Source organism: Panthera onca, chromosome E1 (genome assembly GCF_046562875.1).
Source record: "Panthera onca isolate mPanOnc1 chromosome E1, mPanOnc1 haplotype 2, whole genome shotgun sequence".
Taxonomy (NCBI): Eukaryota; Metazoa; Chordata; class Mammalia; order Carnivora; family Felidae; genus Panthera; species Panthera onca.
In genome coordinates this window covers 14942200-14967405 of record NC_138352.1, presented here as the reverse complement: position 1 = coordinate 14967405, position 25206 = coordinate 14942200, and the positions used below count along the sequence as shown (strand labels likewise).

The 25206-nt window shown below is 67.4% G+C and overlaps 1 protein-coding gene across 1 annotated transcript in view; it reads right to left on the bottom strand.

The window, feature by feature from the left end:
- The window catches only part of BAHCC1 (BAH domain and coiled-coil containing 1), a 64393-nt gene that overhangs the window by 17196 nt on the left and 21991 nt on the right, over positions 1-25206 (bottom strand). The window contains exons 3-11 of the mRNA XM_078438004.2: positions 19968-20147; positions 9763-9885; positions 4924-6687; positions 4503-4611; positions 3974-4179; positions 3642-3800; positions 3205-3389; positions 2739-3075; positions 847-1674 (exon numbers count right to left, since the gene is read on the bottom strand). Of these exons, the coding sequence (XP_078294130.2) occupies positions 847-1674; positions 2739-3075; positions 3205-3389; positions 3642-3800; positions 3974-4179; positions 4503-4611; positions 4924-6687; positions 9763-9885; positions 19968-20147 (3891 nt within the window). The remainder of the gene's footprint in view (positions 1-846; positions 1675-2738; positions 3076-3204; positions 3390-3641; positions 3801-3973; positions 4180-4502; positions 4612-4923; positions 6688-9762; positions 9886-19967; positions 20148-25206) is intronic.

Sequence of the window (25206 nt, the reverse complement as noted above, 5' to 3'; positions counted from 1 at the left end):
CCTGGGGTCCAGCTGGGAGTCCGCGGTGGGTGCTCCCCAGCAAACTGCCCTCGGCACAGCGGTGGGCCCGTCTAGGTGGGCAGGAGGAGTGACACAGAGGCCTCTGGGGAAATTAACTTTACGAGAACATTTGCTTTATCTCCAAAGAGCACAAAAGGCGCCTGTGGCTGGCAGCAGAGCGCTTTATGCGTCAGGAAAACAAGTGGGCAAGCTGAGAGAACTCTGTTGGGCTCTGTCTATAAATATCAGCGCGCACGATGCCTGGTTGGGGGTGCTCCGCGCGAGGGTTTCCTCAGGGGGCCCCTCTGGGGCGACTGCCCCGGCTGGCCTGTGTGGGGTCCCCACGGGCTCCAGTCCAGGGCTCACCATGGGGTGGCACCAGGCCCTGTGCCCGCACCCTGGGGCCCCTCTGGGGCCGGGAGCCCAGAAGCATCTCAACCTGCATTCAGCCCCGGGACAGGAAGGACCGGCACCTCGGCCCCGGTGACGTTGCGGGGGACACGTGGTCAGTCTTGGACCACTTCCCCTGGGCCTGGGAGGCAACAGCCGGTGCGTCCTAAGCGGAGACCTGGCAGGCCTCGGGCCAGGAGCCACACAGGCTTTCCTCTGCCTTCCCGGAGGCAAGGCCCCAGTTCAGCCACCTCATCCCCCGAGGGTCTTGGCTTCCTCGTAATGTGACCGGGGGACAGCGTATGGGGACAACTGTAAGGCCCCCACGGGGCGCTGTGGACACTGCAACATACACGGGGCATGCTGACCCAGACCCTGTCCTTCTGAAACCACGGTCAGGGTGCAGTCCTGGCCCCGAGGGTCCAGCTTCCAGAGCGTTCACAGGGTGGTGCTTACCTCGCAAGGCGGGCTCCCTCCTTTGCTGCTGGATCTCCAGGTCGGCCAGCTCGCTGAGCAGGGCAATTCCATGAATCCCTGAGCTACAGGGCGAGGGGGCTGTGCGTGGGGGCCCAGGGGCAGCGGCAAGCTGTGGGTCCGGCGGGCTGACACCTGGCAGGTCCCCCAGGTCGATGGTGGCGGCCACCAGGGCGTCCAGGCCCGGGAGTGCCCTGGGCAGGTGGCTGTTCTTGGAAGCTGGCCCCCGGCCCTCCTCCTCCTGCAGCTCGACCTCCTGATACTCAGCCCCCTCTTCCGGCTTTGCTTCCCTGGGGGCCTGCCAATTGCCCGGCCCGGCCTCACCGAGGGCACCTGGACTCTTCGGCTGCTGCGGGGCCGGGGCGCTGGCCCCCGATGAAGGCCCTGGCCCCACCTCCGTGCCCCTCTCCACCGCGGCCCCCTCCTCTGCAGCCCCTCCCTGAGTAGAATGAGCCTGGCCGATGGCCTCGGGGCCCCCTCCCTCGAGGAGGGCCCCACATCGCAGTTCTCGAAGCCCCTCCAGTGGGCTGAGGTCTGCTGCCTTCCCCAAGGGTCCCCGCTCGGCAGGGTGGGGGGTGGCGGCAAGGTCCTGGGTGGCCTCCCTGGCCCCCAAGGGCAACCCCGGCTCCTGTGGGCTCTGGGGGCTTCGGGGGGGCAGCTCCCCGGGTAGTAACGTCCTCGCTGGCTCAGGCTGGACCCTGGGAGCTGCAGTTTGCATAGTTTTGGGGTCCGAGAGGTCAGGAGAGTGCACGCTGGGGGACAGGGAGAAGCCCGAGCTGGCCACAGGGCACGTGTATCCGGGAGGCAGGTCTGTGAAAGAGGGAGTGTTGTCAGGAGAGGGCAGCTGGGGGCACGGGTGGCCCTGTGCCAAGAGGGTGGCCTCAAATCCTCGACTGCCACCTGGGAGGGAGGGTCTCCAGCCTGCCCTCTGCCTTCGAAACAGGTGAGATGAGGACAGGGAACACGTTACACTGAGGGGGCACCTGAGGGCAGGAGAGGAGGTCCCTGGAGCCAGCGCCCCCAGCCCAGCCCAGGACGCTCTCCCTGGCCAGACGGCTGTGACCACCTCAGCTCCTGCCGTGGCCCCAGGGGTCCACAGGGGTGTGCAGGGGCCCTCTGGGGCACGGCGTGCTGTGGCTAACCAGAAGGGGGGTGGTTTAAAACAAGATACTTGGACCAGGCTTTCTCAGAACCAGAACGAGCCGGCAGCCTGTCGGAGGCATGCCCCGTTAAATGCATTAAAAAAAAAAAAAAAACTAAGAGGAAAAAAGCTAGCAACACTCCCCACCCCAAAACCCAAACCCCCCAAAAACAAAAACACAACTTCTGTTGGCTCAGTCTCCTTATTGTGGGACGGGGGCAGGTTTTATGTTTGCCACACGGGTTTGCCGCGTCAACGTGGGGCCTTGTTCCGGGACAGCGAGAGCCTAGGGGCGCGGCGGGCGGGCGGTGGGCGGCAGGAGCCCAGACGGCTCCAGGAGGAGCTCCCTCGCCCCGCTTCGCCGAGACCCGGAGCCAGGGACGGGAGCCGGTCCTGCGGCTGTGCCCAGGTCCTGCCACCGGCCCCAGCAGGCCAGGTGCTTCACTGTCCGTAGCCCCCACTGCCGGTCAGCTGAGCCCAGCCCTCATCCCGCCCCGTCTGCCAGGAACTGGGGAGGAGGTGGTGGTGGGGTCCCTCAGTGCTCGCCGCATGGGTCATCCAGGATTGTGGACGGGGAAGGACAAGGAACAGCGCCCTGGGCCCTACCTGGAAGGCCTTTGCAGGTGCCAAACCAGGTAGCCCCCTCAGTTCAGCTCTGCCCACCCAGAAGTGGAGAAAAGCCTCCGAGTGGAAGGGGGCGGGCCCAGGTCAGCCCAGCGCTGCCCACTCTCACCTGGTTCCAACGCGCTCAGGTCGGCTCCGGACCGCCGGCCCTCCCCACTCTTGTCCTCGGAGCTGGGCAGCTTGGAGCCGGGCCCGGGGCTGCCCGAGGGGCGGACGGATAAAGTGCACGAGGCTCCGGGACGCGGTGGCGGTGGCGGTGTGGGGCAGCTGGCAGGGGGCTTCGGGGTAGGCGAGTGGCAGCAAGGGGACAGCTTGGCAGGGCCTATGGTGGCAGGTGAGGGGGTGCCCTTGGCTGTGGGGGTTAAGGCAACTGGCTTGTGGGTGGACTTCAGGGTCTTCTCCTGGGTGGGCTCTTCCTGCTCCAGGTGGTGGTCCTCGGGCTTCCGCTGTTGGGGGGGGAGGGAGAGGCTCAGCCGGCTCGACCCCCTGCTCAGGGCGTTGGGGGGTGGGGAAGCCTGGAGCAGAGAGGGAGGAAGGAGCCCTGGGTCCCCGCTGGGTGTGCCCTGGGCAGGTACCTGGACGGGCGCAGCCCTCTGCTGCTGCTGCTGCTGCTGCTGCTGCTGTAGGGCATAGAGCTCTTGCTGGCGCAGGAGCTGGGACCGCGAGTACACGGGGAGCTGGCCGGGGTGCTGCACGTGGGAGGCGGGGCCCCGGCCCCCATACATGGGGGGCCACAGTGAGGCCTGGTCCATGACGTCAGCTGTGGGCAGGGCCAGAGGAACCATCAGACAGATGGGCCAGGACCGGGCCCGTGCCCTGCGCCCCGTGTCCCCAGCCCCCTGAGCCGGCCCCTTCCCCGCCCCTCACTTACCTTGCGCCTGCTTCCTGGGCCTGGGCCACGGGCGGGCGGCCCCGCCTCACTGTCCCCACGGCCGTGTGGGCTGCTCCCTCCTCCAGACCCACTTCCCACACCCCCCTCCCCATACAAACAGCCGGCCCGGGAGGCTCTTACCAAGCGCGTGGGGGGCTGTGTGGGGCGTGGGCTCCGAGGGCAGAATGACGAGCTGTGCAGGGCTGTCCTGGGAGAGGGGGAAGACGGAGGGTATGGAGCCGGGCACAGAGGCGGCGAAGCCGGGGGGCAAGTTCTGGTGCAGGGCGGGGTGCCCGAGGCCTGGGGAGACAAGGCCCGGTCACCAGGGCGCGTGCAGCACCGGGTCCTGACACTCTCGGGCCTCCCACACCAGGCTGAGGACCGTCCAGCCCAGTCAGGACGCATGCCCCGCCTCAGGCATCCTGGCTGTCCCTCCCCCACCCCCCCCCACCGCCTGCCCTGGGAGCACTGACCGTAGGAATGCCCCCCCATCCACAAAGAGGGGCTGCGGGTGCGGGGCAGCCACGGGGGGTGGGCGGGGTGGGGGTGGGGGGCTGGGTCCCCGCCCAGCTGGCTGTTCTGCAGCGAGGAGCCGCTGGCGATCATGAGATGAGGAGCCAGGTCTCCAGGGCAGCTGCCGGGCGGGTGGATCCGGGAGAACTCCAGGCGGTCCTTGTCCCTGTGCATCACCGAGGGTAGAGGGGGCTCAGCCCAACCGCCTGGCCACCTACCCACCTCCTCCACCCCATCCTGTGGACATCAACCTTGGAGGAGGGAGTGGGGCTCAGAAGGTCCCAGGTACACCACAGGATAGGGCGGGCCTCAGTATTGGGGGCCTCCACCCCCACAGCAGAGGGAAAAGTTCGCAGAGCTCCCCTCGACACGGGCAGAAACCCCAGCAAACCCGGGGTGGGGGTAGGCAGACCTGCCCGAGTCAGGCCACAAAGCCTGACCCCCCCCCCCCCCCCACCGCCCCCGCGGCGGCTGAAGCCCTGTTCTCACTGAAGCAGGAGCTCCCGGCCGGCGAGCCCCAGGCGGTCCTCGGACAGGCGTGCCCTTTCTTCCTCGGCCTCCAGGTCCAGCACGTGGGTGGAGCGGGGCCCAGCTCCTGCTGCGGACATGGCAGAAGGGACAGGGGCTGGGGCGGCCGGAGAGCCAGAGGCTAAAGCAAGCAGGGCAAGGGGGTGACAAGCCGAGGGAGGGTCTCCCGCCCCATGGGCCTCGGGGGTTCTGCCGAAGGCAGGTGTGGGGAGGGGTGGCTTCGAGGGATGGGGGCGGGCCGGTCAGCCCAGGGAGGGACGGGACCGAAGACGTGGGGCGGGGACGGCGGGTGAGTCCAGGGCCCGCCCTTTGTGAGCTCCGGATGGGCAGAGGAGGGCAGGCCGGCCACACTCCCCGCCTCCCTCCCTGCGCAGGGGCCTACCTTTGAATGCAGGGGCTGCCCGGCCCTGCCGCCCGGTGTTGGTGCCGTAGGCCATCTCGGGCCGGCTCACCGTGTCCTTCTGCCGGGACAAGGCCACCGCGATGCCCACGGGAGGCTGCCTCACTTCCGCGTCACTGTGTGGGGTGTCGTGTTCCCGGCTTCGGGCACAGTCGGGCCTCTCTGCCTCGCCCGGGGCCTGGGCTGGGCCTTTGGAGGTGGGGAACTTCACATCCTGCTGGGCACAGCTGGCCTTGAGGCCACCCAGGCCCACGAAGGGTGCCTTCTGGCCGACGACCAGCGCTTGGTTGCTGTATTTGAGCAGGTTCTTCATGGCCGAGACCTCATCGGGTGGGGCGGGCAGATCCTGGGGCAGGAGTGCGGCCTGCTGCAGGCTGCCGCTAAAGGGGTCCAGGTAGGTGCCAGCCTTATGCTCCTCGCCAATGGCCATGGCAGTGCCCTGGCCCGACTGGATGCTCCATGGGGGTAGGTGGGGCCCACCATAGCCCAGAGACGCCAGTTCCAGGGACGTGCGCTTGGCTTCCGCCCCACTGCCCCCTGGCTCCACCTCGGGGGTCACCAAGTGCTGCTGATGCCGGATCCGGGCCACCTTCTGGGCCCCAGGGGGACCGGAGGGGGCCTCCTTGCTGGCGGTCTTATCTAAAGTGCAGCAGGCCTGGGTGACCTTCCCACCCAGCGGGTCCTGGTGACTCGGCCGGGCACAGTCCTGTGAGTGGGCAGGCAGCTCGAAGTAGCCACTTTTGTCCAGACCACCTTTGGGGAGCCCGGAGAAGGGGGTCTCGGGGCCTGTGCTGTTGAGATACTCCAGGCCCTTTAGCCGGGGGTTGAGAGCCGCCTCGAAGCCCCCAGGCCGCCGCTCGGCCTTGCCCTCGGCCTTCAGGTGAGCGTAGGAGACCCCATAGGGCACGGCGTGTTCAGGGGCCAAGGCCCCTTCGAGGTGCCGGTCTTTGCCGTCACCTGCCACCGCACAGGCCTCGGCTGCCTGAAAGGGGCGGCTCTTGTCGGCCAGGTGTCCCACGGAAGGCACGAAGGTGGGCCCGCTGGCCTTCAGGTCTCGGGAGACTTTGTCCTGCAGCGGGCAGAGCCCGTCCGGGCCTGCGTGCAGCTGCAAGCAGGGGAAGGAGCCGGTGGCCGTGCTGAGGGGCGGGGGCGGCCCGGCGGGCAGGCCAGACGGCACCGCGTAGGACGCGGCCTGGCACCGCGTCTGCCGCCTCTCCAGGCCCTCACCGAAGGCCGGCCCGGGCTCTGCGGGGCCCGCCGCCTCCTTGGTGCAGCGTCCGGAGGCCGCGACGCCCACGCCGGGCCGCACCAGCATGCCCCCCGCGCAGCTGGCCAGCGAGGCCTTGCCCGTCTCGCCGTTGAGCACCTTGGTGTTGAGGAGGCAGGAGGCGAGGTGCTTGGGGCGGCCCTCGCAGGCGCCCCGGGGCGCCCCGCCGCCGTCCTTGCAGTGGCCGTCTGCCGGCATGGGCAGCACGAGCTTGTGCCGCTCCTTGCCGCCGTCCTCCTCCCCCGCTGCCGGCCTCTCCTTGCCCTCCGCAGCCTTGCCGGCCTTCTCTCTGCCCAGCTCTCGGCCCATGAGGAAGCGGTCGAACTCCTTGGCACCCTTCTGCAGGGGGCCGGCCTCGCCTCGGTCGCGGCTACAGGAGCTGATGGGGTGGCCGGGGGCGGCTCGGGCCACGCCGGGGAAGTTGTGGTTGGCAGGCAGGAGGGTGGGCTGGGGGGGCAGGTTGCGCAGGTAGAAGTTATCTGCGTGCCGAGAGAACCGCGCGGTCACCGGAGGGCTGGGGGACTTCCCCAAGACACAGGCTCCAGGAGCCTGTCCACCGCCTGCTGGCAGTTACCGTCTGAGAAGGTTTAAAGTTGCAAAACAGACGTCACGTCGGGTCTCCCACTTTAACCGTGTTTAAGTGCGCCGTCGGCTGGCACTGCGAACCTTCACGGTGCCGTGCAGTCGCCACCACCGTCCGTCTCCAGAACTTTATCGTCCTTCTGTCCCCGGTAAACACTAACTCCCTCTCCCTAGGAAGGTTCTGACTCGTGTTCGGCCCCCCGGGAGGTGGGAGCTGCGAATGGCCCGGGGCCCCTGCCCTGCCCGGCGCCCACAGGGATTAGAGCCGGAGGGGTACGGGGCCACAGGCATCTCCCCCGCCCCAGGCAACGCCAGGGCCTCAAAATCGGCCATCAGAACCTTAAAAGCAGGGGAGGTCGCTGACTCACGGTTCGGGGCTGCCTAAGTGGCCGGTGGCACACAGCATGTGGCGTGATGTGGCCACCACACCGCTGGCTGTGCCCGGACACCCGGCCACTGCAAGCGGGACCGTGCACTGTGGACTGCGAAGTGCCCGTCTCTGACTAGGCCCCTGTAAGGGCTAAGACCCAGGAGAAAGTGAGGCCAAGTCTGAGGATGGGCTGGGGGCGGAGGACCCCGCTCGCCTACCTCCCGAACACCCTGGCAGGCCCCCAGCTCCTCTCTGCATGTTAACTGTGGGCACCTCAGGCCGGGGGATCCGGGGATGCTTTGAAGGGAGAAGAGGAAGTGATCGCAGCCGGCAGCCCCCACAGCTCTGGGCCCATGGAGGCTGGCGGTGGGTGGTGGGCAGTAGGGGGCAGTGTACCCCCAGCTCCCTGGGCTGGGCCGTGGCCTGCTGTCCAGCCTGGGCCCTGGGCCAGCCCTTCCAGCCTGGGGCCGCCCGCTGCTCCCAAAGCTGGGCTCCTGTCTCTGTGGACCTGGGGTACCCCGAGGGGGCAGACAAGGGGGAACAAAGAAACATTTGGAACTTGTAAAACTGTCCTCATGCATGTAAGTTCCTTGTCAATTTCCTGCTAATTAAAACTGGCAGGGAGGGGGGCAGGGGGCGGGGCGCCGGGGAAGAGTAGCCTGGGTGAAACCTAATTAGCTTGATTTCCGAAACCATAATGTTCTTGGGTGGGGCTCCACCACAGCACTGAAAGCTCAGAGGCCACGAGCGCCCCATTGCTGCAAGGGCAGTTCTGGGCTCGGGGTCACCGGGTCGGGCTGTCGCCCCTGACAAATGCTGTCAAAACGGCTGCACGCGTGGGAGTTTGGGGGACCCCGCCTGGGGCCGGTGGGGGCTGTCCTCTGGCTGGGTAGCGGAGCACCTGGCCCCACATGCGGGAAACTTGGTTTCCGGGGAGCATCCCTCACCTACCCATCTCCTGGGGCAGGGGGTGGCGGGCTTTCCTGGCCCTGGCACAGGCCGACCCTTGTCCGAATCAATCCCAGCCAGCCCATCCTCGGCTGGGTCAAGGCCAAAGCTTTCCGGACCTCAGCTGCCCCGCCCGGCCCAAAGGCACAAGACACAGCAATGTCCGGGAGTGGGAAGCTTGTTGGGAGAAAGGACTGGGGCAGGGCTAGGAGGACATGAGCACTGGCCATAGGCTCCACCCCCAAACTGCCTCACTGGGGGTCACCTTGCTGGGGGCCTCCCTTCCTTCCCTGAGGCCCCCTTCAGCACACTCTGATTGAACTGCTAGGTCCTGAAGCCCAGCCCGGTGTCCTGTCCATCAGCCAGACCCTGCTGGGTGCTTTGTGGTCCCCTCCTCTGCCTCCACTGAGGGCCCCAGGCTTGGGGCTCCTTGGGATCCCCGGAGCTGTGTGTGTCCTCATCCAGGTTGGCCCCTCTCCCTGGGCTGGCTCAACCTGTTCCCCACCATGTGTGTCCAGCCACCTCCTGGATACCCCTGGGAAAGTCCCTCTGTGTGGAAGACGAACTCACCCCTCCCTTCTGAGCTGCTCCCCCGCAGGTGCACCCCTCCCACAGCCTGGCCATGAATGGGGCTCACCTAGGACCTCTTGACCTGCATGTCCCCTCCACACCCCCAGTGGGACCCCCATGCCCCAATTCAAGTCCATATCACTTGTCATCTGAAACATGGTAAGGAACCCAACAGCCTCCCTGCCCATCTACTGGCACGACCCCAGAGAAACCTTCCTAAAATGCAAATGAGATGTGATCCCATCCAGGAAAAATCTAGGCGACAGGGCACTGAGGGCCCCAGCCACTCCCCCGGTGGCCACATCTCCTGTGGGCTCCCTGATGGGATCCATGACCTTGAGGTTGGGCTTTTGCATGAGAGTGCGTGTGCACGCCCGAGAGGGCACGCATGCACGTACACACGTGTGCACGTACACCCTCCCCACAGTCCCGTCAGCCCTGCCTTCTCATCAGCAAAGCCCTGACCTCGGTGTCCCCTCTCCAGAGACACCTCCTAGGGGCCCCCTCCTGCCGATGGAATGAGAGCCCCTCCTCTGCCTGCTGGGGCACATTGACGCCCCAACACAGCCTGCAGCCCCTGTCTGACCTGAGGCCCTGGTGTGCAGCTTGGGTGAGGCAGGAAGTGCAGGCTTCTGGGGGCTTCCTCCCCCCCCACCCCCGCCCGATGGCATCCTCCCCCCCTGAGCTGCCCAGGGCGGTGGGGATCGGGAAATCGTGTGTGCAGGTCAAGGCTAGGTGCCGAGGGGCTAGGCACCACCCCTTAGGGGCTTCGGTCGTTTGGGAATCTTCCACCGGAGCCGGAGACGTCCAGACAGCATGGCTGTGTCTTCAGGGTGCGCACCTAACCCCAGCACATGACCTGCCTCTTGGCCATGGTCCTGAGACTTTAAATCCTCCGGGAGCCTGAGAAGCAGGCTCCCTGTCCTCGGTCCCTACCCCGCCGTGGCCTGAGACCCGGAGAGGAGGGTCTGCCCAGGCTGGCCCTCTTCACCTGGTACCCAAGAAGCCCCCAGCCCCGCCCGGCCCCGCCCTCCCGGATGCCCTGTGCCCCAGACCCCCAGCAAGGCCCCAAGCCAGCACTTGCCTTTTTGGGTTCCATAGAAACGATGTTGCCCATAGAGAACATTGCTGTTTCCATGGTGATCCAAGTGGCTCATGGGTAGGAAGGTGGATGCCAGACTCCCCGAAAATCTGGGGTACCCTGGAGCTGGAGGAGCAAGGACACTGGCTGCAGAGGCACCCCCGAGGCCCCGGCCCGCATGCGCCCGGACCCCAGGGAGGGGAGAAGCGGTGGGCGGCCCAGGAGCGGCGCCCCGCAGAGCCTGGTATACAGCCCGCCGGTGGGAAATCAACCCATCAATACATCATATTAACTCTGACTCGACTAACACCATCCCTCTGGTGCGGCACAAATTGAATTGCTGATGGGCTGAGAGAGAGGAAGATGGGAGAGGGCGCCTGCGGTCCCTCCCCCAGTAGCACACGGCGGGAGCTCTGAGGCAGGGCAACAAAAGCTCCTCTCGGAGAGGCATCTTGGGAGGACGGGGCCGCAGCGGACACACATGCTGGACGGAGGCCCTTGCTGCACAGGCCGAACTGCCGGCCAGGACAGCCAGGGCCAGGTGCCACCTCGGCCCACGCCATCCAACGGGCACCTAAGTGCTCGGGCAGCCCGCACCCTGGGGCTGGCGCCGTCGGGGGGTGCCGACTCGCATTTTGCTGGGGCTGCCAGCATGGCCCGGTTCTCCAGCGGCCCGGCCTCCACTCTGAGATCTACAGAGGGAGCTGGCCCCCAGCCCTGACACCCGCCCTGGGGTCTGAGTCATGCCAGGCAGGCCCTTCTCCGTCCCTCTGGGGCCTGAACCGTCCTTGGGGCCTGGCCCTGCCCAGCACAGGAACGCCAGCCATACCCTGGAGCTGGCCCCACCTGTTGGCCTCGGACCTTGGGGGCTCCTGCCACCTGGGACGCACGCCGTGTCCCCAGAAGGGACGAGGACAGACAGGCATAAGCACAGCCTGGGGGAGCTGTGTCTGCTGGATGTCCAGAGCCACCAGCCACCCTGACTGGGGCTCCTCACCGCTGGTCCTTCCCCCTCGTGGCCCAGCAGGGAGGGGCGGGGTGGGGGCCCACAGCTGGGGCAGGCAGGAGACAGTCTTACTCTAAGACTCCTGCTTGGAGCTGACGCTCTGATCGTGCTCTGTAGGAGTTTCTGTCACCCCATGGTTGTCCCAGGAGCGATCAGCTCCCAGGAGCGCCTTCGCACCCTTCAAGGTGGCCTTGGCTGTGAGGAGGGAACAGCCATCCAGGGTCTTCCCCGGGGAGCAGCGGCCACAGGGACAAGGAGGAGCTCGAGTGGGGCCCTGCGGACAGCAGTCCTGGGCGGGGAGGGCAGGCCGGCCCCCCAGTCTGGTGTGTGTGGCCTGTCGCCCTTGATAAAAGGGAGCCGTGAGCCCCGTGCCTGGGGAACGGGCACCAGCACCCCTCCTAGGGTCACAGTGGAGTCCGGACGAGTCCCGGGGCAGAGAGCCCCATTTCATCCTGCCCATTAATTGCTTCCCTGAGTCCATTTACGACAGAAGCCCTCTGCTGTTCGAGTGGAACGTTCTTTGTAACAGCTGGTGGCTGAGCACCCCACGGAGTATCTTCTGGGAAACACCTTTCCAGAAGGGGCGGTGCCAGAACCACGGGACAGGCCTCCAGTCCCCCACGTCCTCAGAGGGCCTGGGGCATTACTCCCGGCCTGAGGCCGGTCTGCCTGGATACAGAGGCCGCAGAGGCGGAGGGTGGAGTGTGGAGGCCGGCGTGGGGGCTCTATCTCAGTGCCGGGGGCGGCGGTGGAGGCAGCGGGGGTCAGCCCCGGAGCCCACCGCGAGCACCAGGGGCCCGGGAGCCCCCTGGCAGGCCTGAGGCTGGGGGCAGGGCGGGGGGTGCGCTGTGCCACCGTGGATCAGGCTGCGTAGCTCAGCTCAGAGGTAAGAATGCAGCCGCAGGGGCAGAGCTTGGAATGGAAAGTGGTCAGCGCCAAATGGGGGCCGTCTGGGATCCCCCAGCCCGAATGGGGTGGCCTGCACCCTGATCCCAGCGGGCTCGGTCCCTCAGACCCAGATGACGCAGTTTGGTTCGGAGGTGGAGCTGTGGAACCCTGTCCCCAGGGGACGTTCCCAGCAGCCCCATCTGGAGGCTGGAGGAGTCCCTGGATGGCTCTCTGCTTAGGGCTCACGTCCCCAGGCACATGTGAGGGCTCGGGAAAGGTGCCAGCCACCGCCCCGGCCTGTCCCCTCCTAGCCCCCTCCTGCCTGGCCAACTGGCCTAGTTTGTGTGGGGAGACACATCTGGAACAGCTGTTCCCTAGATTAAACTCAGCTCCTGGGAGACTTGACAAAAGCTGAGAGCCGGACGGGCCGGGAGCAGCCGGGGGCGGCGGGCGGGGGGCCGGGGCCTGTGTGTGCCGCGCGGGCGGGGGCCGGGGTGGTAAGCCACCGCAGCTGTCCCCTTTTAATTGGCCGCTGTTAAATGTTTTACGGGGCCTCGTTTTGGTAAACAGAAGTCTGTAAATTCCTCCTTCCCAGAACCCGTTTCCCGGGCGTGGACACCCCCGCCTCCCCGTGACCCCTCGGGAGGTCTAGGCCTGCCGCCCACCCGTGGCGTCCGCTGGCTGAGCGGGGAGCCCCTCCCTGCGGCGCCCTGGGTCAGGGGGGGGTGTTCGGTGTTAGGGTGCCTGCCCGAGCCCCTCTCCTTTTGAGCGGAGCTGGTGGCCGTCCAGGCCAGGGAGCAGGGGACTCCCTCCCACCTCCAGCTGCCTGAGGCCCTGCCCTCGGGGATCCCACAGGGAGATTCGAGCTGTGGGGAGGAAGTTGGGGGAGAAGGAAAAAGCAGAAGGGGCATGGGTGGGGGGACTAGACGGGGACATGGAGGGGGCCTCCCAGCCAAGCATAGAAAGGTCCCTTTCTTTTCGCCGAGATCATCCTCTCTGAACTGAAGAAAATAAAGCTGATCTTACAAACCACAGCAGCTGTCATGAGAAGGCATGAGGCAGGGCCGCTGTGGGTCCTTGACGGGGCCACGGCAGAGGGCGGGGGCTGTGGTTCTCAGGACGCCTCGGGGTGCAGGGAGAGGGGCAGGGGCTGGATGCCCAGGAGCCCAGGAGCCCACATTCCTGCAGGGAATATGGTGGTCCAGGACCCCGTTCCAGACCCTCGTAATCCTTGAGGTGGGAGCTGACAGGTGGCAAATCTGTTGAGCAACGGCGCACGGTGGGGAGCCGGGCCCCAGGTCTGTCCCTGGCCTCCCACTGCCTTCCAGGCCCTGGAGGCTCTTGAGACTCTTGATGGAGCTCTGGGGAGGGGTCCCGGGCCTCAGTGGATGTCTCACCGATGACACCGTCCACCCTGCCCGCTGCTGTGAGTTGTCAGGACACTCAACCCCACGACATAAGTGAAAATGGGGGACCCTAGAGGGTCAAGGCCATCACCCGATGGGTGTGATGAAATGGGCATCCTGTCCCCTGGGGACTGCTCTTGGGTCTCTCGGGAGGCTGGAGGGCAGGCATGCTCCTGGCCAGGTCTGGGGCGGGGGGGGCTGCGGTGTGTGGCCAGCCAACCAGAGGACCAGGGCTCTCTGGCGGGGAGGCCAGGGAGCCCCAGCCCAGGCCCACAGAGCTCCACACAGAGGCAGCACGCTCAGCAGACTCTGGGAGGCTCCAACCACCTTCACCCCGCCAAAGTCCTGCCCGGCTCTCAGGACAAGATCCTTCGACAACAGACGCCCCCGTGCCCCGGGCCACCTTCACGAATAGCACTGTTGTCTCCCTGGAGGGTGACTCCCTCCCCTATCCTGAGGCTCCAGTTGCTGGAAAGTTCTCACCGGCCATCGAGCCTCAGGTTGTAGCTGCCAGCTGATCCCAGCATCAGCTCCCAAGGGCAGCTCCCCACAACACGACCACTAGGCCCAACTGGCCACCCAGGGCGGGCTCTTAGCAGCTCAACTGCCCATCTGACCAGTCAGAGCCCATCTCCTCTGGGTCAGGCCCTCTCTGGGGATCAGCAGGGGTAAGTTCCCCCAGATGGAGCCCAGCAGCGCCCCCCCCCCCCACCTCCTGCCAGCCCTAAAGGATCCCACACTTACTTCACCCACGATGACCTCCACAGAGACACCCAGGGACGCGGCTGGGCAAATGCCCCTGCTCCTGGGGCCCTGATGCACTGCTATCATTTAGGATTCTGCCACAGGTACCAGGCTAGGGGTCATGGCCCAATGCCCGACACTGACTGGACGCCGGCTCCCTCCCACGAGACGCCCCTTTCACTCAGGACGTCAGCGGGTTGCCATCGTGGCGTCAAGTCTACCAGATGATAGGGACAGGCCAGACACTGGGTTAAGAAGGATTCTGAGGCTGCACCTACAGGCGGCTCGAGTGCGGCGATCGGCTGATCACGCCTGCCCGGGGAGGAGCGCTAACCTTGCCACAGCCCCTCCCCTGGTCCTCCCTGCTTCTGTCCACAGGCCTCTCACGCCTGGTGGCCAGACCCCTGGGTGTCCCCCTGGACTTTGGGATGACCTGCGTGAGACCCCCTTCTCTGGGAGGGGGCGGGCTTTGGAAGCTCGGCCCTCAGGGAGTGCCCCGGCCTCAGCCTTCCGCAGCTGGGCGGCCAAGCGCAGGCTTGTGTGCATCCCTCTTCCATCCCCCCCGTCGAGGTTCCAGTTCAGGTGCTCCCCGCATACTCACTGCCCCCCGCGGCCCAAGGCGCGGGGCCTGGCAGCCTCGGTCTCTTCCCAGGCTCGGAGGAGCACTAGGTGTTGGGGGAAGGGGCCAGGCTCCTGCAGGCGTCTCTGGAGCACAGGCAGCGGGCAGCCTGCCCAGGATCCGGGCGGCCTGCGGACAGTCCCGGGCTCCTGACACGTGCTCCCAGGGAGGAGGGAGGCTCAGGCGGCACAGCTTAGGGGAGAGCCCTCGGAAGGAGGGGAGGCCTGGGAGGGCTGGGGCCCCAGATCGCTGCAGGCCTCCAGCCGGGAAAGACAACAGCCCCTCAGAGCTAGGAGCTGGGGGCGGACCGGCGTCACCCCCAAAACCTTCGCCGACATCCCACCATGCAACTGGCTGCCCGGGAAATGCAGGGGGGCTGCCGCCTGCCCTGCCCAGACCTCTTGGCCCAGGCTCTGCACCCTGCCCTCCGGAGGGCTCCAAGCCCCCTGGGTGGGGCGTCCCGGCCACACTCAGGCCATTGCACCTGGGGGATCCTGGCTGCTCGGACCCGTACAGTCATGCTGCGGACAGGCCATGTGCCCAGGCAGCGACAAGGGGCCTCCCCCTCGCCCAGCCAGTGCTGCCCCCACACACGCTCCCACGGCAAACGGCGGCCCCCGGCCCAGCAGCGGACGGCTGCCGCGGGGAACAGGCCAGACGGAGCGGTCGGCGGCAAATGCTTCGTACTTGCTGGCTTTGACTGTGTCACGCTGGGTCTGAAGGGTGAGGGCGGTTTGCAGATGGGGAAACTGAGGCTCAGAGGTGCGCTGGCTCTCCCAGCTTCCCGGGCGCTGTGGACTTAAGGCTGACGCAGCTCTTGAGCAGTGACGATGACCCTTACGAGGGGCAGGGGCCTTGGGCTTGGTCCAGCGTGGTGCTGCCCCGCCCACGGCTGCCTGGGCAGGGGCCCGAGAGGCAGGTGCCCGCGGCCGGGGTCCCAGAGCAGCCTCTACGCCAGCAGGAGCTGGAAACGGGGAGCATCTACTCCCGACACAAGGAAGGCAGAGGGAGACAGGCCTCAGAGGGCAGCCAAGAGAAAGAGAGGACCAGACGGCCCCCGGTCAGACTCTTTGGACTCAAAACCCACCACACAGCTTCCAGAACCTGTTTCCTCCCCTATAAAATGGGTGAACAACCGCCCCCCGTATCGCGGGGTTGCTCGTTGAAGTTAACGAGGCAGGTACCCCTGGGCCAGCAGCAGAACAAAGCATCATTTTCCCGAGCACCACAGGTGTGCTACCTGGCCTGACCTAGAGCTAGGGATTGGCCCTGGCATCCCTACCTCAGGGCCACCTGTGGCTGCAAGGACCAAACCAGGGCTAGGCAGGCTGGCCCGGTACAGTGAGCCCGCCGGGGACTAGCCTCACAGGGATCAGGTGGGACCCGTGCCCTCAGCAACCAATTGCTATGTAAAGAGCCCCATGAAGGAAATGGTGGTGAGCCGGGGCCACGGAGGAGACCTGCCAGGGCATGAGGGCGTGGGGAAGGGTGAGAGAAGGCCGGCCACAAAAGCCCCATGAAGGCTCTGGAGGGGTCAGAGGTCCACAAGAGACCGACCTCCCTCTGGCCGGACATGGCCTATCCGGCGGGGCAGCCCCGATTTCTGTGTTGGGATCCGGGGAGTTCGGGCCCCTCCCCACACTCTGTCCTCAGATCTCAGAGCAGCCGGCCGCCCCCACTTGTCTCCTCCTTGCGTCCAGCATGGGCAGGACTCAGGGAGGCAGGGCGAGGGGTACCGCAGCCTCGGGGCCACCGGTACCCAGCCCAGGACGGGGTGCACTAGAAGGGCGACCATCGGTGGTTCTGTGGGGGCAGAATCAGAGGCAATTTTAGCCATCGAGGAAACTGAGGCCAGGAGAGGAAGAAGGAGCCGACGGGGCCTGGGGGAAGGGGCTGGGGTCCAGGGCGGAGACCTACATCAGACAGCCCCTCTAGACGGTTCTGGGAAATGAAGCTTCCGCAGCCAGGACGGCCTCTGAGGTCACACGGAGGTGGTGGATGCCAGGTGACACCTGTGTCCCTCACACAGACATGACCCCAGGCTCCTGCTCCCTCCCAGAAGTCCCCATGAGGTCTCAGAGGGGACAGAGGGGGCAGAGGGGAGGCCGGGGGCCGGGAGCAGTGGGGAACATCCAACCACACTTTGGTGTGGTCCCCAGCGCTCCTGGAGGCCGGCCCAGCCCTGGATGGAGAAGCAGGGCCTCGGATAAAGAGGCCAGCGGGGCCCACAGCCGGCGATGGCACGCGTCCCGCTGCCACCCAAGGCTCCCCTCCAGGTGGCACAAGAGACCACAAGTAGCGGGGCTGTGGTGCACAGCAGCCAGGGGGCCCCACCCCTCCCCAGCGGAGCCCCCAGGAACAGAATCTCCTTTCACCGGCCCTGTGGGTGGTCCCAGCCAGGCAGCTGGGGGCGGGGTGGGGACAGGGGGGCCGGACTCCATGACAATGGGACCAGCTGTGCTGTGCCCCCGCCCCTGCCCCAACCCCCCCAGGGCAGGCGGGCTGGACACTAGCTCACCCCTGCCCCGGGGCCAGCTCTGACGCCCACTCCCACCCTAAGCCTCGGTGGGGAATGTCCAGTCTCTGGCAGGACCCCTCACTTGGGCGAGCCTGGAGGGGGGAGCAGGAGGCCTGGGGGCTGGGCAGACAGGCTCTGCCTCCGGCCAGATGTTCCGGGGCGGCTCCTCCAGCTCCAGGGTGCCTCCCCTGCACCCCAGCTGCTCCGCCAGGGAAGCGGAAGCCTGGGCCCCTGTCCTGGCGGCTGCCCCCCCAGATGGCAAGCTAGGTCCACCGGTGGGAGGGTGGGGAGTCCTGCCTGGAGTTGGGGGGGGGCACGTGGGCCCATCTCCCCTGACCCGGCCCCCACTTACTGCCGGGGCTGGCCTGGCTGCCCTCCTTAAGATAGAGCCATTTCAGAGGCCCCGCCCCGGCCACCCCAGGTAAGGGAGGGGGTGGGGAGCAGGTTCTGCTGGGCACCTGCCGCCCTGTGGTGGGAGGAAGCAGGACTCGGGGGAGACCAGACCTCTGAGCGGCCCGCCCAGGCAGCCCACCATGCCTGCCGGCCCCCACGCTCCGGCCGTGTCGCGTGCCCCCCGCCCGCCTCACCCCCCTTCTCTCCGAACACACACGGCAGAGAAACAGGCCCCTGCACGCGGGGAGCCAGCTGGCACCCAGTCAAACTAGCAGCCAGGCACGCTGCCAGGGCAGGCAGCCAGCAAACGCTGCCACTCGCTCCGGCCCCGCCCGCCCGCCCGCCTGCCGGCCTTTACGCTCCAGGCTCACAGCGAGGCAGCCGGCACCACGTGGCCTGTCGGGGAGCGAGGCTACAGCAGGCAGACAGGCGGAGGGCGGAGGGCAGGGAACCCCCGCAGGAAGGAGATCCCGAGGCGGGGCGGCTTCACGGAGGGCAGAGAGAAGGAGGTGGCGAGGGGGTAAACTGAGGCACGGGCCTGGAAGGTGTATGTGGTTGCACGGTCGCCAGGATGTACAGATCCCGGCTACCGCCAGGTGGGACCTGGCAGGTCGGGGGTGCCCTCCGCCTCAGGGCTCCTGCCTCTCCCGAGGCTCCTCTTCGGCCTCGGGTGGGCCCTGCTCCCTGCAAGGCCTTGTGCTCAGGGGGGCTGGGCGGGGGGGGGGGGGGGGGGGGGCTAAGAGCCACACCCTGTCTCCCTTTGTCTTTGGCCACCTGTGCTTGTCCACTAAGCCCATCGGCCGGGCAGGTGTGCCCTCCCCCACTAGGCTGTGGGCATGTCCAGCCTGAGGAGGTCCAGGTGGATGGGCACATGACTTGGAATCCTGGGGCAATCCAGGGCTGGTCTGAGCCGGAGCAACGGACCCTCTTCCTGCTCAGGCTGCCCCTGCCTCAAAGAAGGTTCTACGGGATGCAGGACAGGGTGGAGGCAGGCAGGAGGCCCGCACGGGCCCCCCCACCCGGCCAGCGGACTCCCCTGGGGCTGCAGCTAAGGGCGGCGGGGAGCCCTGAAGGCCAAAAGCCAGGCCGCCAACGTAGCCGTTGGCTCAGGGGAAGCGAGTGGCGGGAGGCCGTTGAGGACGCCGTCTGCAGGCTGCCTCCCACCCCGCCCTCCCCGCAGCCCCCAGAGGGGCAGGACAGGGACACCTTCTCCCTGGGCCCCAGGGCAGGTGGCACTGCCCACAAACCGCCCTCCGCGCTGCTGAGGTCCCCAAGGGCGGGCCGGAGGGGAAACTAAGTCAGCCAGCCCGGGTGTGCCCATGCACCTGTGGCGGGGCCAGGGTGGGGCCGTGGCCGTTCCTCCGTTACTTCGTTATTTTGAGGTGGTCCCACGTGGCTGCTGCAGCCCCCCACCCCTCCCTCCTACAGACATCCTTCCCAGATGCTCCTGCCAGGGCTGGGAGTTTGCCTGGCGGACAGAGAGGCGGAAGAGCTGCAGGGGCGGGGAGGGGGAGAGGCACTGAGTGCGCGGGGCCACCCACCGCTGCCAGGGAAGCCTCGCCCCAGCGCCCAGCCCCGCCCGCACCAGCGGGTCCCCCCTGGGGAGGCTACTAAGAGTGCGGGGTGGGAAGCGGGCGGCGGGGGGTGGTGAGTCTGGGCCGGGGACCCTGCCCCGTCCACCCGGCCTCCCTCCAGCAGGAAGGAGACCTCTTGCTGCTTATCGCCTGCCCAACATGTGCACCCTGCGCAGCGCTTAAAGCCTAGATTATTTTAACAACTGTCCCTCACTTGTCACCTGTCCTGTTTGGAAAACAGCCCCTTTCTTGTTGCACAAAGAGGTTTCTCTGGCTCTCCAGCAGCGCCGGGCGCTAATCTCCCTGCCTGGAACACGGACGGCGGGCGCGGCGTGTGGGTCCGCGCTCTGCAAACGCAACGCTTGCCGCTCAGCAGTCACTGAGTTACGGCGGCGCCGGTGCCAGGAGCGGAGAGCCCTCTGTGCCCGCTGCCAACTGCAATTACCTCTCCGCGTGCCAGCCACCGCCGCCGGGCTTAACCCTTCCCGGGCCGCGCGGATACCAGCAGCCACGGGCCCGGGCTGCCGCACACGTCCCAGTGCGAGGGGCTGAACAGACAGCAGGCGGTTGGGAAACCGGAGGGGAGCCCCAGAGTCCCCGAGGGGCCCCCGGGGCTGTCCTGCCGGGCGGCCGCAAGGCCTGCGTGCACAGGGCCGCATTCCGAGGGGAGGCCAGGGGCCTGGGAGGGGCTCTGCTCCGGGCGAGGCCCCCGAGGTGGCTGCAGGAGCATGTTGACAGCTCTCTCCACCCCCCCCCCCACACCTCCCTCCCAGCTGGCACATCTGGAGCCCATACCGCTCTGAGTCTGGGGAGGTGGGCGCAGCCCCAGGCAGAGGGTGCAGCCCGGCCCTGGCCTGCCCAGCTGTGTTCCACATTTCCTTGGCTCCCCCAGAGCCCTCTCGGCCCCACCTCCTTCCCCCCCCCCCCCCGCCCATCTGCGGTGCACATCTGGCCAGGACCACTGCCTGGTGGGGCCCGCCCCCCGTTTCCAACCAATTACCACCTCCCCTGTGCGTGGGGGCTTCCTCTCCTGGCCCCCGGCCCCTGGCCCAGGACTCACCTTCATGGGAGTGAGAGAACCAGATCTGGGAGGTGGCGGGGTGGGGGCCGCGGTAGGCCTGCTCCGAGGGGGCGGGGGTGGGGCCGCTGGGGTGCGCGGGGGCCGCCGAGCCCAGGCTGCTGGTGAGAAAGCTGCCCATGAACGAGGGCGCCGGAGAATTCCCCATCAGGCGGCTGCTGGCTGTGGACACAGGGGGCAAGGGTGAGTCTGGACCGGGCCAGCCCGCCAAGGAGCCCGTCTCCAGGGGTGACTCTCGAGCCCCAAACCCCCGGGGCTGCTGTCTTCAGAAGCAGGAGAAACGGCCCACTCGGGCTCCCGACAGACACGCTCGGGGTCCCGTGCCCTCCTGCCACTGTTGGCACTTTTGCGACCAGCGCCGCCCCCCGCCCCCACCCTGATCAATGGGATGCCGAGTGCCGTGCCCGCGGGCAGCAGGGGGCTGGCTCTGCGGTGGGCCTTCTCCTCAGAGGCCGAGCCCCCGACTCTCCCAGGCCACGGTGGCGGGCAGCTCCGGGGCCCCACAGCCACTGGCGCACCTGCCAGCGCGCTCTACCCACACCTCCCAGAAAGGCCCGGCATCAGCCGGGGGCCCTGCTCCAGCCTTGTGGGTCCCGCAGCCTCTGCCCGCCTTCTGGGCAGCGCTGGGGGGACCGGCCCCTCCCCACAGTGGGGTCCTCGACCTTCTCCCCAGGTGCAACCGACGGACTCATCAGCCCCACCCAGGTGAGAGGGACAGAAACGGAGGCGGAGGCACAGACAGGGATGAAGCCAGACCTGCTTTTTGTCAGCCCCCCGGGGCTCTCAGGGTCACACCCCGGCCAGCCTGGCAGGCGGACACACACAGTCATCTGTCCCCCAGGACACTCCGCGCTAGCGCTGACAGCCGGCTCTCCGTGCCCACCTGCACCCCCGCCACTGTGTCCCCTCTCCCTGCCCAAATCCAGTGGCCAAGGCCAGGCTGAGCGCGCCTCCCTGGATTTCCATGGCGACGGCAGCTTGCACAGGAAGGACGCAGGCGGACACAGACCGCTCTCTGAGGAGCAGCCCCTGGGGGTGGTGGGGGGTTAGGACAGCCCTGCTTGGCCCCCACCCCGCCATCTCGTCAGCCCTGTTCACAGGCAGTGAGCCTGGGCTTGGGACCAGCCCAGGGATGGGGAGCAGCGGCCTGGGCGCTCAGCACCCCATCAGGCTGGGTGTAGGGAGGGGCCTGGTGGGGTTCGCAGGAGTTCTCAGGGGGTCCCCCGAGGCTGCAGGCCCTGCCCTAGGTGAGTCAGGGCAGCTGTTTCCCTGCCCGGGAGGCAGGGGGATTTTGTGAATTTGTGATTCCTCATCCAGCCCGGTTTTGGCTCTGGGAGCTTCCCAGACACCGGGTGACTCAGCAGAGAGGAGGCAAGGCCCAGAGCAGGGGAGAGGGAGGGGCTGCCCTGGTGGGGACCCTGGCAGCTTCCCTCCCCTCCAGCGTGTGAACGGGACAGACGGAGGAGGGGGGCCTCTCCTGGGCGCCGGCCACAGAGGCAGGTGTGTGAGTGCGGCCAGGGGCTGGAGCACATGCCGACCTCTGTGGTGGGTGTCAGGATGCAGGGAGACCCTGGGAAGACCCAGGGGCAGGGGACGAAGGTGCCCAGGGGCCAGGGACTTCCCGGACCGCAGGGCTGGGACTGCCATGGGCCGCGGCCAGACCACAGGCGTCCAGCCAGGGGAGGGGACTCTGGGCTGGGAAGGGAAGTGTTGGCCTCCGGGGGCCGCGGGTGGAGGGGCAGGAGTGGGAGGGCGGCCCCTGCTGGGCCCCAGGGATCTGGTGGGGGGGGGGGCCATGCCTGGAGGATGAGCAGCCTTTTCCTGCCTCGCCCAGGCCAGCCTCGAGTCTCCCAGGCCTCCCCACCCCCGCACCCTCCCAGGAAGGTCCCTCCCACTCTGCTCCTCCCGGGACACTGGGAAGCAGCCCAGTCCAAAAGCCGGGTCTGGATAATGGATTTCTCCAGGAGCTCAGCCTGAGAAGCCCACACCTTGAGCTCTCCCACACCGCGGGGGCGAAGCAGCGGGCCAGGCTCCAGGCTGGACAGGAAATGCAGCTCAGGGTCCCACGGGGCCCCCTGGCCCTGGGGTCCAGGGAAGCCGAAGCTTCCAGGTGGGTCCCGTGCAGGGTCTCCCGGGCCTGAGGCTCTGGCCTCAGAGGTCTGGCCTCTGCAGACCCCCCACCCCGCCGCCACATCCCCAAGGGTCAGCCACCTGGGGCCACAGCGGGTGGGGAGCAGGGCCTGAGGCCCAATACTGGACCTCTAGGCTAAAATCTGGGTTGGGGGTCCCAGGACCTCATGCCCTCCTCTGGACACTGATCCTGGCCTTGGGGGTGGGGGGGACACTCACGGGTGCTCTGTTCTGACCCTATCCCAGAAGGGGGTCCCACCGCACGGGGGGCTAGGAGGGTGGCACCTCAGCTCAGCCGGCCCCTGGTCTTAGCTCTGCAGAGCAGGGGACATACTGGTGACAGGCTACACTTCCCGCCTCGGCCAGAGACCCCAAGCCTGGGGCCCACCTCGCCCCACACCACCCGTCTCCTGACGCAGGGGACCTTCTTGGGGGCCCTCAGAGAGCTGGCTTCTCTGCGTCTAGGGAGGGGACCCCTGCCCCACAGTGTGGGGAATGTAGTGGAAATGCTGAAACACTGTTCCAGCCCAGCCCTCCTCCCCCGCCCCGTGGCAGGGCTACCCCTGCCCACCCTGCTAACTGAGGGGCTGCCCCGCTGGCCTGGAGGCTGACTCAGGCATCCACCTGGGGAACCTTCTCCACTCTTTTCCTTTCAGCTGGAAAACAGAAGGGGCTTGTCACGCAAACAGGATGACACAGGGAAGGAAGCAGAGGGCGCTGGAGACCCCATCGCCCCCACACCACAAGTGCTCTGGGCCCAACAGCGTCACAGAGGCATTGGCCGGCCCTGGCTGCACCCACAGACGCCCCGTGCCCTGAGCCGCTGTGGGAGACTCCTGCGGGGACCCAGGTGGCCTCTCCCTCCTAAGACCCCGGTCTGCAGCGCCGGGTCCCGCCAGGGGCTCCCATGCCCGCCCCCCACTTCCTGCAGGCCAGTCCCCCCTGCCTGGGCCCTGTGCGGCGGGCTCCACGGTCCTTGCTCTGAACGGTTCGGTCTCTTCCCCACCGTCCTGGCCTAGAAGTGTGGACGCAGCCGAAGGTACCACAGGCCTTGCCAGGTGGGCTGCGGGGCCGGGTGGCGGGGAGAGGGCTGATGGCCCCTGGAACCTCCCCCCACCCCCAGCCGGCTCGCATCGTCACCTCCACCTCCAAGGAGTCTGCAGCTGGCAGCGTGCCTGGCCAGCAGGGGCCTGGGGCAGACCTGGCTACCAGCTCCCTAGCCCCTCCCGCCAACCAGTAGCCAGCCCCAGACAGAGCGTGAGCAGAGGCGGCCTGGGCCAGGGCCAGGGCCGGAGCCTCGAGGCCAAGTCTGGCCGGGAACTGGGCTGAAGGCTTCTTTCCTCTTGGCAAGGTCCTTGCCCACGGAGCGCTGCGGTCACCAGCCTGGGAAGGGACGGTGGGAGCCTGAGCAGTAGGGAAGGCCAGAGGGGTTCCTGGTTTGGACGCCCCCGCCCCGGCTGGGAGCTCCAGTCCTCCAGTCCTGGAGCCACTCACACTACCCCTCTCAGACCAAGGGCTCTACAAACCTCACACTAATTGCTTTCATGCAGTCCCAGACAACGGGCCACCACGGGGCTGACCAAGGAACGGGGCATCGTTAGTCTGGACCCCGGGGTCCCCAGTGCCTCAGCTGAGGTCTGAATGAGGCCTATCCATCCTGAGGCTGCCCCGTCCAGTAGGAGCGGTCATGGTGGCCACTGCCCTGAGATTCTGTCAGCTGCCGTCACAGATACGTCCCACGTTCACGATAACCTCGGGGAAGGGGCCCGAAGCTGTGTGACGTTTCAGCAGGGCCAGAGGCGAGCCGCCGTGTACTGAGCGTCATGCATGGCCCGCCGTGCCGCCAGCCCAGGCCAGACACGGGGCTCTAGTCCCGGCTGTAGCACCGCCTTCGCTCTGCCTAGTGCCCCACGGAGGCCTGGCCTGGGCGCCCGGCTGGCTGAGAAAACCGCTCCGGAAGCCAGCATGCCCGGGGGGCCTGGTTGACACCCTCTGGCGGCCTAGGTCCTCGGGCACGGCCCCGACCCTGGAGCCCCATCTGACCCTACACCCCGAGGCCCAGACGACCCGGCCCCTCGCAGCTGCCCCAGCTGGAATGCCCCGGACACCCCAGGAACCTCCAGCGACCACTGAGTCCGGCCTTGGCCCGCTGGAGAGGGGGCACCACGTGGCCGGGCAACACTGGAGAACGGGGTCTTCCTCCATCAATCTGTTTGCCGGGCCCACCTGCCACGGCCAAGGTGCTGAGGACGCCCCTGCCCCAGAGCACAGGTGTTGCCCGGGGGAGAGCCTACGGTCTAGGGGCCACCGAGACCCCTGCGGGCCTGACTGGCAAAAACACGGGTGGCCCTGTGCCGTGCACCCCAAGTCTGAGGTGCCAGGTGCCCAACGTGCCCTCTCCGCCGCCCGCATCTCCCCACCAGGCTGTCCCGTGGTGGGGGTGCTGAGAAGCCTATCTCCTCACCGTGACCCCAGGCTGAGGGCAGAGGGAGCGGGAGTCGGGGAAAGACAGGCGGACAGAAGGGCCTCCGAGAGCTGGGCAGAACGGGCACTTATTGTGTCTGACGTGAGCCACGGGGACGGCATCCTCCCTCTCTGGAAACCGTGACACGGGCTGCGAAGGCCTCACCGAGATGGCTGCCGGCCGCCTCCGAGAAGCAAGCCCTTCCCGGGCTCTCAGGGCTCCTGAGGCTCCTGAAGCCCAGCTGACTGGCTACTGGCGGGGCTTCCCCAGCTCCCCCCCTCCCGCTCATACCTGCTCAGGCTCCCCACTTCCCTCAGGCCTTGCAGGGCCCACCTGGGTGCGCGGGGAGCACCTGGGGTCTCCCCCAGGACACCGGAGGCTGCTGAGACACTGGAGGGACAGGCAGTCCGCCTGGGGGGCCAGAGTGCCCCTCCTGTGCTGAGCCAGGCCTAGAGGGAACTGTCAGAGAAGAGGAGGCAGGAGGTCCGCCCCAGGGACCTGGCCACACGCCTCCCGTTCCAGGACAGGGGACAAGGAAGGAGAGTGTCCATCGGCGTTCAGCCCTGGTCCTGCACGGACTAAGATGGAAAGGCTGGGAAGCAAGCGGGGGGAGATCCACCCAAGAAC